The sequence below is a fragment of the Neodiprion pinetum genome, chromosome 3, assembly GCF_021155775.2.
Source record: "Neodiprion pinetum isolate iyNeoPine1 chromosome 3, iyNeoPine1.2, whole genome shotgun sequence".
NCBI classification, from domain to species: Eukaryota; Metazoa; Arthropoda; class Insecta; order Hymenoptera; family Diprionidae; genus Neodiprion; species Neodiprion pinetum.
Genome location: NC_060234.1, coordinates 18,941,290 through 18,961,550, shown reverse-complemented (window position 1 = coordinate 18,961,550; position 20,261 = coordinate 18,941,290). Strand labels below are relative to the sequence as shown.

Here is a 20,261-nt window from a genome sequence, read left to right as displayed (position 1 = left end):
TTTTAACTTGCTCGTTTTTATCAAAATCTGGACGCCGGCGCGGAATCTTGGAACAGAGCACTCGAGATTTCGCGTCACTGGGTAAACACCGGGTAGCCAAATTTCGCTACCAATATGTGATCAACGACCAACGCTGACGTCGTTTGACTCAAAGTTTCATTCTGATCGGTACGAACAATTCTTCTTGTCAGTAGATTCTTTACTGTTCTTCTTTGGTGCACGACAAAGGTGAATATTACATATAGTCACATGGACGTAACGTTTTCACGGATGCTGCAGCACGTTTTCCTGCAGATGTCAACGAACCTTGAATGTATTTAAAATTTGCTTGCATACCGGTGTACATAATTGATAAATGAAATCAGAGGAAAACTTAAAATTTCAAAGTCAGTCTTCAAAACTTTGCAATGAAATATGTTTCAGCACCTGAAGAAAACCCTTTTTTGGGCTAAACGGTTTTGTTTTCATGACCCAATTTTGTTCCAACCTATGATATCAATGAACCAAATTGAATATTAATTTTGAATATATGTCAAAAACGAACTGAAAAACGCTCAAAGAAACTTCTCGTTTCTGGTGGATCATTTCCAGCACATGATACGAGCTAAAGCTGTTAAGTACCGCGAATGTCTACTGGGCACTAGTTCTGCTCTTGTTATTAAAGTCTAAGCAAGATCTCAGAGTAAAAGATAAAGTGGAACACTGTATTCATTCATATGCTGAATAAGTCAAACAGTGGTCAAGTGATGCAATGGGTTCTGGCGCTGTTCGAATAAGATATTGTGTTTAAAGAATTTTCGAGAATTGCAGTAATAAAATGGTCAAGTTTCATGAGAGCACGCGGCAGAAGTCACAAACTGACACATTTACTCGCGGTAATCCCAGTGTGTCCTCCTTTTGAACAGCAGCCCTGCGAGTGTCTGCTGCTCACCACAGGATCCAGCTATGCGAGTAATGACGTCAGTCGAATGTAGTACGTATTTCGCTGTTTACTGTTGCTAACCGGTTCGAAACATGATCGTCGACCGGTGACAAAAATCGTCGGATGGAGCACTCTGGCTCCGTTCATCTCTTGAAGCACGATCGAAGGTAGTGTAAACTGCAAGATAACGTGGGATGAACCTGCAGTAAAAGAGGCATGAAACATTGCCAAGAATGATTCCTTGCGTGGGATTCTTAAAAGGTGTATGGGAGGATAAAGAATTTGATCCGAAGGTAAGGGATAAAAGAAAATAGGGATTGCAAAATATGAATTAATCTCGGGTCGTTGAGCGTTCGATTCTGGGACTCACCTTGCCCGAGGCGTTCTAAGAGCCATAAGTCACCGCTCTCCGGTGGTACGGTGCACGGATAACGGTGACTGTACGCGAACTCACGATTTCCATAAGTCACCCACAAGTCAGGATTCTATCGCACTCTGGCATAAGAGCCGTAAGTAGGTAGGTAGGTGTGCGCTTCTGACTCCCCCGGTATCATACGGTCACTGGGAACTAAATCGTGAATTGTAACCAAACGCTTTGCCCGCTGATCGTACGTATACCTTGGGGTTACAGGCACCTACCTCCTACATATCTTGATTGACCACGGAGAAAGCTGACGTCACAGTAACTGTTACCAGCTACGACGATGCTTCGACACGATTTTAACGTTACCGCTGCAGATGGACTTCGATAGTCTGTGACCATTGAAAGACTTTCGAGAACCTCAAGAGATACGATGACTCGGTAACGAATATCTTTTCCGGACAAAGATTACAGGAACTTTTCACTGCACTTGGAATGACGCAGTGGAACTCTTGGAGTGGCATTTGGTATTGTGGACCGCTTTGTCCAGATGAGGCTCTGGCATCTGAAGGGAGTGCCATGCGAGGCGTGTCAAGATCACGAGCGATGAGAGAAAGGGGAAAACACCAGAGACAATTGGGGAGCAATTTTTGATTGATGATAGGGCGATGAATGATATCCGATCGTTGTGTTTCGCATAATTCAAACTGCCTCATGGGGCCCAGGTCTTGGCTTGGAGAACGATAATGTATCGCTGAATACAGATATATAATACTGTGTTGGCCGTCGTAGGTGGGGAGTCCAAATGATCTGCCCCCTGTTGTGCAATTAAAAAGACGGACCTTTTTCAGGATAAAAAAAGTGAATCGGAATTTTACGTTAGTCAACAACTGGCAGGGAGGATACTGGACACGATGTTTCCTGGGATTTTTTTTCGACTTTTTTTCATTGATTCTTTCTAACGTGACATGGGGATTAATGGTGAAGTTTGAATTTGGAATGAGCAGAGTGTGTTCACACGTATGTCAGGGAGATCACCAGCATCATTAAAGCTGTAATTGCTTCTTCAATTAAACAGCCAACAAGTGTATACTTGTATGAAAAGTATAATCCAATGTGTTAAATCGCTTTTATCAATCTACTGAAATGAACTCCGAATATCAGGCAAGAAAAAAACATATAATGCCTCTGCTGGTAAATCTGTTGTACACGGTGATTAATTGGTAAATACGAAAGACTTATGGTGCTTAATATCTGTCGGGTGTAGTTTTTGAATTCGATTCTTCTTATATCGAGTCAAACTAGCCGTGAAATTCTATATCATGGGCGTGGCCAATATAGGGAAGAAATAAAAAAGTGCAGGAAGAATAGATGAGAGGTGAATAATCTCGAACAATCACTATTGGACTTATTGTTAGTAACTGAGAATTCGATCAAGTCATTGAATGTTTTGATATTTCAGTAGCGATACACTTTGTTGCATGTTTAGATATTCCGATAGCATATTGAAAGTAAAGCTACAAATGTTCAAGGAGAAACAGAATAATTCAATCCTGATTAAACTGTGAGCACGTCAAAGAGAATGTATAATTATCAGCACAGTTAATTTTCGGTTAAAACATAATTCGGTCCAAACAAAAATGTATGTTCACTCAGCATAATTGATTCGTCGCTGTATAAATGTGGAACCGAAAACGTCAGTAACGATTCAATGCTAACCAGGTGCGGTATAAAAAATCTGGAGTGACTTTGACGACATGACGTTATTACACTTCCTAACTCCGTTTAACGTAGAAGGTTTAAGCGTTCAATGCTATTTAGCGTGACATTAGTAACTCGTAACTTGTCATGTTCGGGTGAAATAATAAGGACTCGACGTGTTTCTTATTCTAAAAATTTTTTTGACGTTTTAATTGTGTTAAAATGTCCTCTCGCGAGGACATGTAGGTTTCCTACTCGTGTACAGGTCATTCGTTGTTGTACATTGAGAGATGGTCGCGCACGGTTGAAGGTTGCATGTTTCAAAGGTTCGCAGCTTGTTACAGTGACCCCTGTAACACCGTGCGTGCCAATATAATATATTACGAGAAATATAAGGTGGAACTGTCAAGTGTCCAGAGTCAAGGTCCAAGTCCCGTGCTCATTGCGACATGGTGTGGTCTGTGTGTCCAAACTCGAAAACGAATGTCACGTGTCGCGTGTCAGACGTCTCCGAGAGGCATGTCGCCTGTTTGTGAATGCATTATATACATACAACGGCGTACTATCCGGTTTGTGCAAAGGTGTGCTGTAAGGGACCAATGACCACCGGAGTTTCCAGTCGAGTGGTCTGGCAAAGCGCCGCATCAGTGAAGAAAACGCAGCAATTAGTTTTGAAGATGAACGCGTCTGTAAAGAAATTTCTCTGACAGCGATCGTGTTACTTGGTCCTTGTCATACTCCCGATCCCCCTCTCCTTTTTTTCCTGTATGTCTGTGCTAGACTCAATGCCGGTGACGTGATGCCTAGGAATTCGCACGGCTAATGTGCGGGGCAAAAAAAAAAAAAAACAAAGAAGAAAGAAGATAAAGAACCTCTTAAGCGCTACATTTGTTTCTGTGCTAAGCTCGAGCTACGCAGTATTTAAAGTCATGGATAATGAAATTAGACCATGCATACAAGTACACACGTCCGTGTTAAACAGGTCCTGCAAAAGTTGTGCTGTCCTAACTCCACGCTGCTCTGCGCTTCAGAATAAAGAAACTAAAAAAAAAAGTCAACGTTAAATTGAATTAAAAGAATAAAAATAAAGGATCGAAATTGAACAAAAAGAGCGTTGATACTTTCGAGAAATGCCTCGCCTTGAAACGAGATTTTAATCATATGTGAATATCAAAGTAGTGGCTGCGAGTCTTATATATTTGCATAAAAAAAATTATTCGAAAGGAGGCGATTCTTTGAGTATAATCGTGCGCTGCACTCAAATTTATAATCCTTGAACCATTCTGTTCCAGGTGAGAATGTTATGTAATGTAATAACGCCGGCCTTGCTCTTAGAAAGTGGTGGTACCTCTACCGGTTATAGGTAATCCTATGAAAAGGGAGAGGAAATCCCGATCGCAAATTTACACATCACCCCAGATTCACTAAATCATAATTAAAACAATATCTATCCGTCTTTTATTTTTTCCTTATTGATTATATGCAGCAAGATGTTCGTCCGAGCTTCGTTTTTTCCAAAGTCCAGTAAGTAAAGTGCTTACGACGTAAATCATGGACCACTTTTCGGCTTTGTCGGCATCTATTTTAACGAAATTTAAATTCATTGCAAAAGAATCCAGTATCACCCCAAAACGCAAGTCTGAATTTAAAGTCAAGATACTACAGATCGAGCAATGAATCCAGAGCATCACGGATTTCCCTGACGGTTTATCTGATTCGAAATAATACTGTCCTTCCGGTCAAACGTAAGTACATGGTAAGAGAGTTTTCCTAGCATTTCACTGCACAAGCTCCAACCAACGAAACATACCATTTTTTTTAGTGTGAAATGCATGCCATTTCTTTATTTCTGCGTCAAAGGAAAATGCGTTAAAATGTTTTTGTTCAGAACTGCGCATAGAATGTGGCTGTCAAGTCCTTTTTCACGTTTGCGATATGTGGACTTGGATATTTAGAGATTATACGAACACGTCGAAATCGACTACAGTACCCCTTTAAACTAGACCCGTTACTCCTGGTTCACAGAAGTATTAAAAATGAAGTCGCAACAGTCAAATAAGGCTACAGTCAAAATCTTCAAGGTATTAAATGGTGGAACGAAATAATAAGTTTTTCTAAGAAATCGTTTGCAGGATTTAAAGGTTCTCATACCCGACAATGTGTTGACTCAACTCATCGTTAAGACATGCTTTCCAAATTTGTGGCAAATACTAGGAAATGTGACGTATGTATGTATTTTTCGCGAGTCGCGTCATTGAGAAACTCACTATTTCAAGGACATCAAGACACAGAGAACATCTGAGCTCTGCTGTTGGCCAGACCAACATGTTGCCACGGTATGTTATAAATGCACGAGGACTTCCTGATTCCGGGACTAAAGAGCAGTCAGATTCACGTGCAGACCAAAGGTCGAAACGTTGGTTGTTGTAGTCGTGACAGTCGATTCAGACATCCAAAAATGGATCTAGCGCTTGCAGCGCGAAAGTGCGATTTTTCGAAACACCGGTGACGCGTGCAAAAAGCTGACTTGTAGGTGTTTCCGGAGCGTAGGAGGTGGTCCTCTCGCTGGTACCACGTGTGCAGGTACATACGGAGTGAAAGATCGTGAAATCGGATGATCTTGGTCCCGTGGCCAAGTATAGCGCTGTCCATGGACCGTCGCAGATGGAGCCGATGGGCGAGCCTTTTCGGTGCAGGACCTTGACCGAGTGAGGACGAAGCCACGCTAAAGACTGCGGAGTTCTGCCTCGGTTAGCCTCGCCTCGCATTGCCTCCGCGGCCTCTCTCCTTCTCCTACCTGCCGAGAGGTCCGTGTCTCTCGGATAGTTTGTCTGCAGCACCGGGTAGGAGGATAGGACAGAATCGAAGTGGTGGAAGAACGCGCGCGGCCTACGCAGCAGCGGTTCCAGACCGCGTTCGAGGTTTTATTAGTTCTTCGGCTCTCGGCGAGGAAACGTGAGAAGGCGGTTGGTTCGACTTCGTTTGCGAATAACGCTGGTACCCGGAGTGTCAGTACAAGAGAGTGGTGGTCCCCGCACAAACAGTGAACAACCGATTGTATTCATAGTTGCGAAACGGAATCAAGTTCCTCTAAACCTACAAGTGCTTTAAATTGTCACAGTGCCGGAGTATCGATGTTGTGAAGTTGACTCTTCAGTGTAACAATTTTCGATTCTAGACCATTTTTAATCAGCTTAATTGAACAGTGCGAACGGGAGATAACACGATGTCATCTGTCATGGTGAATCGGCACCGATGCAGGGGTTAAACGGTCCTAGTGCAGGTGGAACCAGAAGATCGATTCGGTTCGGCAACGCCGGTTCGACGATTCGACGATTCTTGAAGCGAGTTCAATTATTCGAAAATGTTGTTCTTCGTGAACGTCAATATCATTTGTGACAACTTCTCACCGCCTGTTGTGACAATTTCGACCTCAGTTAATAGTGACTAGACACGACGACGATTATAGTTTTCACTCCGGAGTTTATTTGATATAGTTAGTGACCAGTTTATCAGCCAGTGTCGCGCTTACCAGTTTATATTGGAATACTTAAAAACAAGGTAAATTTTCAGACCAGCCGTTGAAAATGCACTGCTGGCGCTTTTGTTTTCATTTTATGATCCTATTCCTGGGAATAAGAATTAATGATTAAGTCGATTCTAAAACGCACCCACACTGACCGACTGCGTTGACGACTATTTCAATAATCGTGCAGAAAAATATCTTCCCTGTTCAACGAGCTGCAAGCCGATTGAGTTCGCCACGCGAAATCTTCCCAGTTTATTTCATCAATGTCAAATTTTGTCGGATGATGCAGCATTGTTGTGTGAAATTTGGTAGCAATGGTGCATCGGACATGGTTGTTTGAGAGTTGGGGTGTCCTTTCCCCGTTAATTCCCAATTGTCAAGCAACACCGCATGAATTATGCAGGATATCAAATTCCGCACTTCCAACTGTATAAAAATATTTTAATTTCACATTTAACCGATGATGTAAGAGTTCCGCGAACAAATTTTGAGTAAACAAATTTAGTGCCGTTTACGAAAATCGGTTGTATTGAATATCGTTACAAATGTAGCTATCGGCTATATAGTACCGGCTAGTTGCTTGCTCAGCTCGGTTAGTTACCCATGAAATCATCCGCGTTTTAGATGTATACGCGTTTGCATGTTTTGAGCTCAATTAGCATCGCTCAATCACAGAAAACTGGTTTCTCCCGGCTACGTTATACCTCCAATCATCGCTAGAAGTACTGGAATAATACCACGCCACACTTCGGTAACGCCATTACGAACAAATAATTATTCACGTTTTCAGAAATGATAAAGTGAACTTGCTCATCAGAGAGGGAGTTCAAGATAATAAACGTAGTGTACAGTAGAAAGAATAACGATTTTTATTTCAATGTATCAACGTGATTGTCCCTAGATTATTCTGTTGGACTGATTGTGAATTTAATTCGACGAAGAGAATTTGCTAGTAAGATCGTTCAGTGGTGAATGACTTTCTTGTTTGGTATCATATATAACGATTGAAAACATGCTTGTTATTATGCGGCAGAATATAAGATTTTGGAAGACTAAAAAAAGTGGTTCATAAGTGATTTGTCACATGTCAGATTATCTGTGAATCCTCTAAAGAGGTGTACTGGAATCGATTGATTTTATTAACTTTCTTTCAAGATAGTTGTGCATCAATTATTTATCAGATTATTATCATATTTGTGAGTTACAAGGATCTCTTTAGGAGATCGAAAATAAAAAATTTTTTAATCACAATCAAAAACTCAAATATATCAATGCCACGTTTAAAATCTCTCAAAATGGTTCAAATTCTAGCAGAATTATTTGATTCTACCATATGACGGCTCATTTTTTCCGACAGACTATTTCATTTTCTAAAAAGTCACTTAAACAAATTTTCTCGTTTTCAGTAGTTAATTTAATATTGCTATTTGTTGATGATAATCAATGTCGATCCACTGTTGAATTTTAAATTTAACGATGCTAAGACGATTAACAAAAGCGTTTCAGTGAATTTGTAGAAAATAGTCTTCTGACTAAAGTGACCGACAGCAGTTGTGGACGAAATCGAAGGAATCTAATGGATTTTGAACTATGTATTTTCAAGCAATTAGAAATGAAGTATCAATATCGAAGCTTTTGTTTATAATTTCAGTATTTTTTATTTTGTCGTATTCAAAGATATTTTCCTAGATTACAAATATTATAGATTGTTGATCAAAAAGGTAAAGTAGGTCTTTTTACGCTAAGTGTATGAGTTTGCACCATGAGTACGAGAAGGCAAATAGTGCATATATGGGAGCAAAAAAAGACTGCCTCCACGGCGCACACGATATTTTATGTATCAATACTACGATTTGCAAGTTTTTTTTCTAGTACGGAGTACAGAAGAATGCACATTCCAGTACCAGGACGCAAAACTTCACTTTTTTGTATTTTGATACTCTCTGTAGCGTCGCAGAAACGATTGGTTTATTGGTTTACGTACACAAAAAATAAATAAATAAATAAAATAAAGGAAAATAAAACGTATAAACAATACTTGCTTTATGTGATAATAATAATAATTATTTGATGAGTATTCAATTCGCGAATATTCCGTAATCGAGTTAAAAGGCATCAATTTTTGTCCAACCAACCTCCTTAAGGTGGAATTTTTGCTCTTCCTGTCCCCGGTGAATGAAAAAAGCAAAAAAAAAAAAACAAACAATCTAAAAAACGGAAAAAAATTTCGATCATTTTCGCCGTGAATTAATTTCCTGGACCTCGTAAGAATCGACGAATCGGAAGATGCTCGCTGGCTATCTTCATCTCGAGGAAGACCCGGGATGCGTTAGAGGGACAGGGTCTTCTATTTTCTGAAACCAACGGAGTCCCCCGGGATCGCGGTCTGAGTGGGCCATACATCACCGGGACATTAGGCCCGGACAGCTTGGACATTTATACTTCGTTACTTTTAGCCTTGTTCTTGAAAAAAGATAGGCATCAAGGACAGGTCGCCTAATTACCAAAAGGACGCATGTCGTTTGTGTACGAAAGGTGTGTATCTATCCTTCACTGGGAATTGTTTCGGTGGGTGGTTCAAAGAAGAATACGACAATTATCACGTCCGTTGACACGCCTGAATTTCGGCAGGCTAATTAGACCCGAATCAGGAGTCTCACTGCTCTCGCCTTTCATAGATCGGCACTTTTTATTTCGCGCTTCAAACGGTTGAATATATTTTTATATTCAAAGATCGGGCGCCGGATTGTATCAACGGTTTCGCCAATGAATTTTTAAGAAAATCCGAAATGTTGGCGAATTGGCTACAGGATTAGGTCGGGATGAGAATATTTACACCGTCGATTACCTTTTGGTACCTTGAAACTGTATGTACACAAAATTTTGATGAACATGAGCCAAATCTACGCTATGTTTCAATGCGACATGAATTCAAATTTTGATAAGGGTAATTATCTAGGTTTGTCACACAATTTTCACTCGTCATCGGTAGAGTTTTTTTTACACAGATCGGATGCAGTCATTGACTGGAATATCTCTAGCTCCTGCTATTGTAGGTAAAATAAAAGTTCTCAATTGAGTTATTCAGGTTCCCTAATGGATCAAATTTCGAACGAAGAGTTTCAACAGTGCTAGAATAGTTTTAAATCAACCAGCACGTCGAGTTGATCCACGGTAGTAAAAATCCATCTCATTTGTATATTTGTTTTAGTCTCATTTCTATTATTTTTATTCCAACTCCTTGTGCAACTCTGTTGCTGCATCCTATTTAAGAAGTTAACCGTACAGGTTCAACGGTTTCAGACATACATTTACGCCTTTAATAACCGCGCTAAACAGCCTCAGGCTTAAGTCAGGTTGGCAGTAACGAGTAGCTAGGTCGATGCGAGGAACGATTATGAGCCGCACGACACAGACTCAGATACAGACGAACTTTACAGGTACAATATCGAGTAAAACAAGGTCCTACACTTCTTCAAATATAATTATGTAGGAAAAAAAAAAAAAAAAATTTAGCAACAATACCGAAAAGTGGATTGACCAACTTTGTCACTTTGTATTGATTTTATTTTTGTCAAGTTGGATTGCATCTCTACTGATACAGACTATTTGATGACGAGGCTCGTACGTGTGAAAAAAAAACGTGCCAAGAAGAAACGGTAAAACTTGTAAGCCGGAGCGGCCAACTGCGCATGCGCAAAATAATAAAACTATTGGTCGGTGAGATCCTACCGTGGCAATATTTTCGTCTGGAAGGCAGGGGGGCCAACGGACTTGAATCGGGACATGAGATGAAAAAATCTCCCGCGTTAACTGGTGAATCGAAATAGTATTATATATAGACTCGTAGCAGTTATCAGTCGTCGGTCATAGTTTGCAGTAAAAGTTTTACCAAGCGTTATTTTCCCTCGAAATTCATTGCAACAACAATTTGAGGTCTGCTCAATCCAAAAATACTTGCATCAATTACGCAACCTTCTCAAGCCACCTTTGACAGCTCAAACTTGAGATGACTAGCTTGCATGAAAATCCAGCAATGTTTGCGCATGCGCAGTCAGATGCTTAATTTGCCAAGTTTCACCGTTTCCTCTCAGCACAGTCTGGCTACCACTTCGTGTATAATTTACAGGCTAAAAAATAATTGCTTGTGACCCGCGAAGTCGGGGGGACCTGCGTCATCCGCGAGCAGCGAGCCGTTGATTGTCAGTCTCAGAGTGCAGGAAGCTGTTCGGCAGGGATTTATCTTGTTTTTACCTGGCAAATCGACAATTGGCGTGTTACGCAAACACGGCGATACTGTCCGCGCTCGGCGGTGTTGGCCTGCTAGGCGCTATGCCTCGTCCGTGTTATTTCCTTTCCTAATCTCTCGAGCGGGATAAATTTCAACACCGTTTCAAAGATAGCGATAAATTAAGGAAAAGGTGGACTGGTATTCAAATTTGAATTCGAAGAACTGTGTCAAAGTTATGCAAATCACGAACGATAAGACTGGCTGTTAACTTATTATAGGGTTAAATCCTTCTTTCTTTTTTCCCCCAACAGATGGAATGAATTTTTTGTAACCAGCGAAACTGGCGACGTGGAATATTTCCTTTGAATGTACGGCTTCAAAGTATTCATTAATTATTCGGAAACATCCTGAGTTAGTATTTTTTTTAAATTCAAAATCTTGTAGTTAAAACTCTAGCAGGTACAGGTGTTTTAAATAATTGAAAAGTCTTTTTAACCATTTCATCAATTCGATTTCACGGTTTTGAATTCTACCCGTAGAAAAATAATTTTTATTTGACCTTAGATTTTTTATAAATTCAATGAAACTTTGCGAATGAAATCTTGTCCAAGTAAATTCATTTGTATAACTTCGCAAACTTCTTGGAATGAAACACAAACTATTGTCGTAAAAAACATAGAGGAATGAATATTCAAACAACAGTTCTATAAACGTTATTTAGGTGACATTCCAACTTGTGTTAAAAGAATTGCTACGACACTTCAACGATTTCCATCCAAGAGTAACTTTCACACACGAATTTGAGGTAAACGGCAAAATTAGTTGTCTGGACACGGTAGTCATAAATCATAAAAACTACGTAACAACCGATTGGTACAGAAAGGAGACCTGGTCTCGCAGATATCCACTGCAGTCTGAAAAAAAGTACAACTATCTGTCTATTTTATAGATCGATGTATCGGTCTATCATATCCAAGGCATATTGAAAAAACAATTTGAAAGTGGTAGACAAAACGGGCAATGGAAACGGATATTAAAAGGAATTAATCACTGTCATAGAAACTGAACCAATACGTTAATAACACGACTATAACATACGGCGAAACAAAATCGATAACAATAATAACAAAATTGCTGGTACAATTCGATCCTATCTTACCTGCAGTGACGTGCATTTGTAGATAACCGCAACTACGTTATTTGTTACGTGTGAAACGGGGAGCACTGTCAAAGCATAACTGCCAATAAAGTCAAAAAAAGTGTTTACTTTAAGAAGTTTATGGTAGCCGAAAAATAAAAAAAACGTCGTTACCCTGATCGAACCAGACGAAGTTATTAATCATTACGACACCTCATCATAAAACACGTTGAGATGATAAGACAAGATATGATATTTGATCGTCGCATCATTTGTCACCAAGAATCCAAGTATACCCTAGAAGTTTATAGCCACCTGTATAATAGGACCGAGTTGAACACTTAGCGGAGAGCAATCTTCAGTTACGTCTGCATCCGGTTTTGTGTCTGTGGCGGATCCATCGTTGTACGCATAAGTATAACGCGTATGTAGATATACCCGTGGTAATGACACGTTAGATGAGTCAAAGGCGGACGAGGCAGGTTGTAATTTTATAGTTTGATTGAAAAAGACATCAAAACATTCTTTTTCTAAATCTGCTTATACCTCGGTTTCTCTTTAAGTCGATGACGTTGAAACGCCGCATAAATATAACGCACTTTATGTCTACGTATTTCGAAAGTCTTTCTACATTTTGATGCGTCGTTGAAGCGACTGTGCGGCTCGTGACTTTGGTTTTTCGTGTTGAGTAAGTAGTAGAAAAAAAAAAAAAAAATGAATAGGGAAGGGAGAAGGAGGAGATAAAAAGAGAACGTCACATTCTGAGGACGATTAATCTCTCGACGAGTTGGAGATCTCGGATGAGTGACCTTGCGCCGACCTCTCGGGATGGAGACACCTGGAGATGATTATAAACCATCCAGATAACTCAAATTTACCGTCCCAAGTATCAACCACACTCTGCTCGCGCCATCTGAGCTCGTGGCATTTAACCAAATTTACTTGCTCACCTCAATATGCTCTTGGCAACTAACCAACTGGCAAAAACCAGGTTCGTTAATTTCTGCACTTATGCATTATATACGTCATCAGCAGTACGAGTTGCGCAAAAAATTCCATATCTGAATATAATACACCGAAACTACTCGTCGAGCGGTAAAAAAAGGTCCTCTACCAAAGATGCGTATGCTGGGACAATCTCTTGAAACTTGAAAATCAATTGCGCATGCGCGAGTTTTATCGGCCGTTCGTGCAGGCTGGCCATCCCGAGTTTCAGCTGTAAAACTGACGGCGATGTAATTGATACGAATTTTCGAGGTTAGAATTTCAAATAATCCAGGTAGTGACTCGGAAAGGTTTGGGAAGCATTTGTTATTGGATCAGAAAATTGATTCTTCAAAGAACGGTTGGAATTTAATGCTTATGCTCTTTGAAAATTCAAACGTACATATTTTGTGTACGTTGGCCCCCTGCATCGCAGACAAGAATATCGCTGCGGGAAGATTTCGCCGACCAATGATATTGAATTATTTAGCGCATGCGCAGTTGATTTTCAAGTTTCAAGAGATTGTCTCGGTAAACGTGCTTCTCTTATTTTCTCGTACCTCATAATCAGAGTTGTTCCGACTTTTCGGATTTTCTTTGATTGGCAAAAGTCTTGGTGTAGAAACTTTTCACGAGATTTTCCGATGACGTAAGAACGGAACTTTGACTACACAGTTGGAGATTTCTTACGAGAGGTGTTTGCTGCAGATTACATACGGCCACCTAGATTTTTCGAGGTTACGGATTTCTGAAATTTAATTTCACCGACGCTTATAAATAATTCGAATTTTTGTATTTATATTCAATTCAAGATCCGTAAAGCTCATGGCCGTTCCTCAATTAAGAATCAGCAGAAAAATTTGCAAAACTGGTTTCGCATCGATATACGTGTAAAGCCTTGATTATGCTAATTCCAATCGACGAATAAAAGAAATGTCAGTTTAATCCTAAGAGTACCGCTCCCGCAAATATCTTCACTATCTCGGTGTCTGATCAAAACGAATTCGGGAGATTCTTAGTTTTCATTAAATCCAGCACGTCACTAAAATGGAACCTGTGAACGAGAAGATTCATTGGCGGATGGGGAAAGAAAATATCAGTTCACGGCTGTTAATTGCTGTTCGCCATTAGTCGAGTCAAGCATCGGAATGAGTTGATTCCAGCAAATCGCAAGAATACGGATTCTGTGACGGTGTGATAAATTATTTCCTAAAAAGCTTAATTCCTTAGACTAACGAAAATCGGTGACCTTAATGAAGGTGCTTTTCTTGTTTTTTCTTTTTTTTTTCAACTCACAATCAATTCAATTTACTTGAGATTGATGGCTCCCTTATTCGCATCCCCCCTTACGGCATCTACTGTATATAATCAGCGGAAATTTTGATACAGAAAATTTGTTGTCAAAAATTAAATATCAACAATTGGGATACCAATTTTTCGAAAACCCTAAAGGAAACTGTCTTGTCAAAATTTTATTTATTCGTGAGATAGACACGTTAATTCCTTAATCTGCAAAGTTTTGATACTTCATAATTAATATTAAATTAAAGTTCAACTTAGAGTTTTGGAGCAAACTAGTTAGAGTTAGTAAAAAAAGGTTTTGAACCGATTTCTATATATCACTGGTCAATTGCAGATAAAACAAGTTTTAGAAAGCTCAAATCTTTTCACTTGAATTTCTTGCGGCTGGTTGGAGAATTCAGTTAAAACTTCATAGAGATATGCGACCTAATCTACACGTTCTTTATTTCTTGAGGGTTTGTTCTAAAATCATACAAATATGACCATTTAGCCGTCTGTCTTTCAAGTGCATCACCCAATAGATGTATAAAAACTAGTGCTGTGTGATGAATCTATTAATCGTTCGTTCGATTGGTGGATGACGTGAATTGAGTTTTTCGGTAATCGTTTTTCCATTTAATCGATTAATTGTTCCTTCGACTAATCAATTAATCGGTGAATTGAGTTTTTCGATTAACTGTTTTTCCAATCAAACGATTAACCGACGATTTCGATTGACGGTTTTTATAATTCATCGATTAATCAACGGTTTCGATTAATATACCGTTTGACCTGCAGACTTATTATAAGGCAACTTCGATAAATCGATTAATCGAAAAAACAATTGATGAAAACTATCGGTTAATCCATTTATTGAAACAATGACCAACCAAAATCGTCGAATAATCGGAGAAACGATTAATCAAAGCATTACCAATAAAAACCTGAGAAAAAAGACTTAGGCCAACCAAAGAACATTTATTCGTGGCGCCACCGGTTAAATATTTAACTGGCAAGAACTTAAAATTATACGGGTGAATTAACTTAGACGAAAATCTCTCCGAATCCCGATATTCAATCTTCACCATTAAGATGACTTAGGAAATGGATTTGGTGAAATGAATCGTGTTATTTCGACGCCATTGCAGCGCTCAGCGGGTTTCTGGGCCGAATAAGGAGAGTGCAAGACGGACGGAACGTCTTAATTCAACAGTCAGGAATCGCACGTTCATGCAAATTGTCTCATTTCCCCGCATGTGAGGCAGCCTCTCTATTTATTCCTGCAGACTTGTGCCGGCTAATAAAGAGGTTGAATTACAGTCACTCATCCCGGCTCTTCGAACTCGCGCATCCCGCTCAGCATAACGGGCATCGTCAAGCAGGGACCTTCGGGTGCTGCAACTACAAGTATCACTTCTGTTTCCAGCGACCGCGATGGCCTTGGGAGATCCAGAGGTCGTCCTCGTCGATTTTAAGGTTAAGCGGTACGCGACGTGAGCAGGCATCGGAATTCCGATGGAAAAATGACCCCTGACTTATTTTAATTTTGAAAGGATGTTGTTCAATATTCCGCTCATAACCGAAAGCTCGTGTTTGAGAAAATCCAATTTGAAACTCGTGTTGTAAGCTGAGCAAAATTACATTTCTTACGTAATTACTAAAAATATCTAGTAACATTGGTATCGTTACAATAAAAGTGTAATAATACTGTTGGAATTACAAGGAACTTTGGAATATTTTAGTGTAATTATAATTGCAAAGAGTATATTTGTTCCTTATTACAACATTCAATCTGTCTGCTGAGTTTATTATATTTTTCAAATAAATCAAACCTCGACAGCAATTCATTGTTTCGACAACATTAAATTATCACAGTAGTCACAGGGAAATGTAGTACAAGTGTCCATAGTAAAACAGAATAATAGGTTATTGGTAGGCAACTAAACCTTCCGATTGCAACTATAAAACTCATTTGCATTTTGTATCCGGACCCATATTTTTGAATCATGGTCAGAAATGGAAATAGATAAGGAACCGGCATACAATTGGAGATTTCCCTTCGTGTATACTGGCCGAATTTAGAAAGTCTTACAAGGTCAAAACTGTATTTGATGCAGTTCCTGCAAAAGAATTTTATCACAGTTTTTTTTTTACAACGAATTATTTACCATCAGTAAAATATAACTGGATTGATTTTGTTGACTAAAAAAATCTTTCGTATGGTAACGAAGTTTTCGTTCCAACCGACCAGCAATAAATAAATCGTGACGTTTGCGTCTGTATATTGTACAAACAGCTGACCTATTTTCTATTTTGTTTTTTCAGCTCGAATTTATTTCTATACGTGTGATTAGTCGCGTTCCTTTCTCCTCTACACTTTGCCACCTTGTTACGCTTGTTACGCTTGTAATTTACCGGTTTTTTCTTCCTACCCCGCGGGAGATCAGCGAGGTTCTAACATGCGGCGCTGAATTAAATAGTCGAATAGACAAAGAGCCGCATCGTGTCGATATATCCTAATTCGAAGGCACAAAAAAAAGGTGCCGCGTCACGCGCTAACTTGCGAACCAGTCTTCAGGATCTGAAAACTGGAGTGGCGCCCCGGGTGGTGGCCTTTGGATTTAGCATAACGTGAATGTTAATAGCTTAAATAGGCACTGCTCCGCAAGCAGCCGAGGATAGCGTGTGTAGTAAACCTACTCTATCTATAATGTTCATTAAACTACAAGCATTTACAGATGTAATGAGTATCTACTGCACCAACGGAAGCTGCGTGAATAACCTGGCGGGCTAAGATGATTGGCTCACCAAAAACCGATACTTTTTTTTATCGATTTTCACTACGACGTAGTAATATATTGGGTATTTATCAAATCATTATACGCGACATCTACAAATATGTCTTTTAAAATGCAAAAAACAAGAATATTGGAATTATAAACGAAAGATTGGACATCGATGCTTCCTTTCTAATCGCTTCAAAATGGTTCAAGATCGACTAGATTCGTTCGATTTCATTTTATGATGGCTTATTTTATTTGGAAGACTATTTTCGACGAATTCACTGAAACGTACAGTTATTGTTGTGTTAGCGTCGTTAAATACGTCGTATTTCAATAACCGACCGATATTGATCATGATCGAAAAACGACGATATTGAATGCTTGGGATCATTCGTGACCTGAGGGGTTTTGATCGAGATTTTCGTAATTTGAAAGTTTGAAAATGTGATTTATGGCGCCATTTGTTGACGAATGACATGTATCGCTTCCTTGGAGCGTCATTCACGTAAATATAAGTACGTCAGTCTTGCTTTAGCAGTGTTGCAAAGTAAATGAGGGTTGTTAGGGACCCCAAGGTGCCAGCTGTGTCACAAAAGTGTGTTTTCTGTTAGAATTATTTTGAACGTTTTTCAAGATTTCAGCATCTAATGTTTTAAGCTAATTGGATTTTTTTTTTTGTGTAGTTGTGTATATTTACTTTTTTACTATTTGTACAATCTACGTTCAACTTTTGTTGTAAACTTTTCATTGGGAATCATTATAAGAACAAGCGTTTCAAATAATTTCCATGTCAAACAAACTTATTTTTAACAAATAAATGAATATCTTGAAAAAAAAATAAGCATGTTTTTCACCAAAAATTTTTGTATCCATTTTTCCAAATAAATACCTTTTTTCTGCTGCAATAATAAACTTGAATTTTTCTTAAGAGTATCCAGCTAATTTTTTAACTCTTAATGTCGAGAATTAAAGCAGTTGATAATTTTTTAATAAAAATCGTCATTTTTAAAATTTTTACCTACCTTAAAGTTGAAAATTATTGCGCCCGTTTTTATCCTGTAAAAAACACTTGAGTGAATACCCGAAAAAATTCAAGTAAAAATCTCAAATTGCTTCGTTTCAGCAATCAATTTTCGATTGGGGTCTTCGACGACCCCAAAGTATCAGCAATGTTCTACCAGATAAAGGTGCCTGCTAAAGGTTAAAACAGTTCAGAATTAATAAAAGGATACCGATGTATGAGCAACCGATCTGTTCAACCACACGCCATGTTACGATCTTCTATATTAATACAGCGATTGGTGCAAAAATAAAATACCCTAAGGCAAGGAGAAGAAAGAAACTGCTTGAAATTTATGCCTGCACAATTTCATCCACGGAGCTCGCTCTGCTGCTTAGCTGGGTTAATCTTTTCGTACATGTATGCACAACCCAAAAAGGCATACAAATAATATGTACATCTCGAGGTTTTCGTGACTGTTAATAGTGTATTTATCAGGATAATCAAGGACCAGGCGATGGCTGTTAATAATCAAATGAGAATTTTATTGAACGATTCCGTGTGCCATGTGAAAAAAAAAACTGGAAAGTCGGGTTTCTCGTGCAAAATTGTGTACAATGTTTACGAATTGATTATCAGCCTTCGCACGAATAAGAGTACCCATTATAAAAGCCAGTATCTCTTATAAACTATTAAACAATTTTTTTTTTAATATCCCGCTATACCTTCTACGTTTTTAAATGCTTTCTTGCCAATGCCACATGTACCTATAACCGAATCTCACGCCATGTTTGACAAGCTCTTAAATTTCGCCCGCCATGTGTCGCACTGTGAATTTTAACGCATCAAATATCTATACGCATGCCAATATAACGTAACGCAGTACGTGTTCATTATACATGATATATACAGTTCACCTCTGTACAGAATACATTATGTAACGATTCATTCGCATACTCATTGTATCAATGCTAAAGGGTTATCAATTATGACGAAGTTACACGTATGCGGTTTTTCAAATTGAAAAATACCTACTCATGGTCAACATCGAAGGTGCAAAAAATAAAAGAAAAAATTGAAATCACCGTGAGCACATGAGCTTATACTTGTAATTGTTGGTACGATTTCTAACGAATTGAAACAAAATTTACGAGATAATTGTTAATACACAAAACGTGATGTTTTATTTCACATCATAAAGATGTGTAAAGGTCAAGATATTTGCTCGAGGCATGAATAAACTTGTGGTTATAACATGAGTAAAATTGCACAATTTCGAACTTTGAAACACTTTGATATTTACGCAATCAAGACAGAGATATGAAATACTTATAGACATGCTTCGGAAGGAATGTTTCTCGTTCGACCGTGATGAAGAATCTCATATCAGCCATCTTGTTGTTTTAAGCGTCGTAATTCAGGGAGACGTAAAATGGTTGACAAAAGATCAAGAGTCATCATTTTTTATTCTGTCGAACATGCCCATGTCTTGAATTTTTGATTCTGCATAAATTGGCGTCAGAAAAAAGAGCGAAATATTTCCTCTAAATACCGTGACAGTTCTAAGAACTGAACACCCAAGTAAGCATGCGCCAAGTTTTCGGATTCTCAAACAGGTTATAAAATTTTATCTGGTTGGGCCTTGGCGCGAGCTATTCGAGGTTACATTGACTCAAATACAGCCTCGTTACATTTCGGATACCTATAATTGCCAACGAATTTTCATAACTTACAGCTTCTACACAGCGAATTATTTGAATCTAACAATTGAGTCATATGATTTGGAGCATGCGCATTTGGTCGTTACGTTTTCCAATACTGTCACGGAAGAAATACGAATGTGCGATACGCGTGATCGGTGTGAATTGAACGCTGCCATTAAAAGTGGAGCTTTGCTTGGGTTACAGGTTGGTGCGCAGGTAGCAGTTGGTGATCTTACGAAAGGTGAAAGGTGAATATCGCGGTAGTAAGAGTGTCGTTGCGAGTGGTGCGAGCCCTGAGAATTGGCAAAGTAATCTTGTTATGACCGGGAATCGAGATACAGAAAGATGCCCGCGGTCCAGCGCTCGGAATCTCTGAGATCGCGGATCGAGCCGGCCGAGGAAGCAGGATCGACTTCCGCTCAGGCCAATTCTCTGCCGCCAATTTTACCCGTGGCTTCCGGTTCCGGTGGCAAACCCGCCGAGCGCAGTGTTTCCTTCAATAGAGACGTCCACGTTAAGAGGATAGGTGAGTTTCTGACGTCGAACCACAGCTCCTGACGCCAGCGCTGGCAGTCTCGTCAATTCAGGTTTCCGACAAACTTTTTTTTTTCTCGTTTTGCTGAGTATC

At 39.2% G+C, this 20,261-nt stretch overlaps 1 protein-coding gene across 2 annotated transcripts in view; it reads left to right on the top strand.

Annotated features, from left to right (window-relative positions):
* The first annotated feature begins 5,856 nt into the window (after positions 1-5,856).
* The window catches only part of blo (bloated), a 124,159-nt gene continuing 109,754 nt past the window's right edge, over positions 5,857-20,261 (top strand). Inside the window, exons 1-2 of one of the 2 annotated variants that reach the window (XM_046618452.2) lie at positions 5,857-6,545; positions 19,838-20,159. In XM_046618452.2, coding sequence (XP_046474408.1) covers positions 19,979-20,159 — 181 coding nt within the window. In that variant the 5' untranslated portion in view covers positions 5,857-6,545; positions 19,838-19,978. The remainder of the gene's footprint in view (positions 6,546-19,837; positions 20,160-20,261) is intronic. The other variant, XM_046618450.2, reaches the window with a different exon arrangement.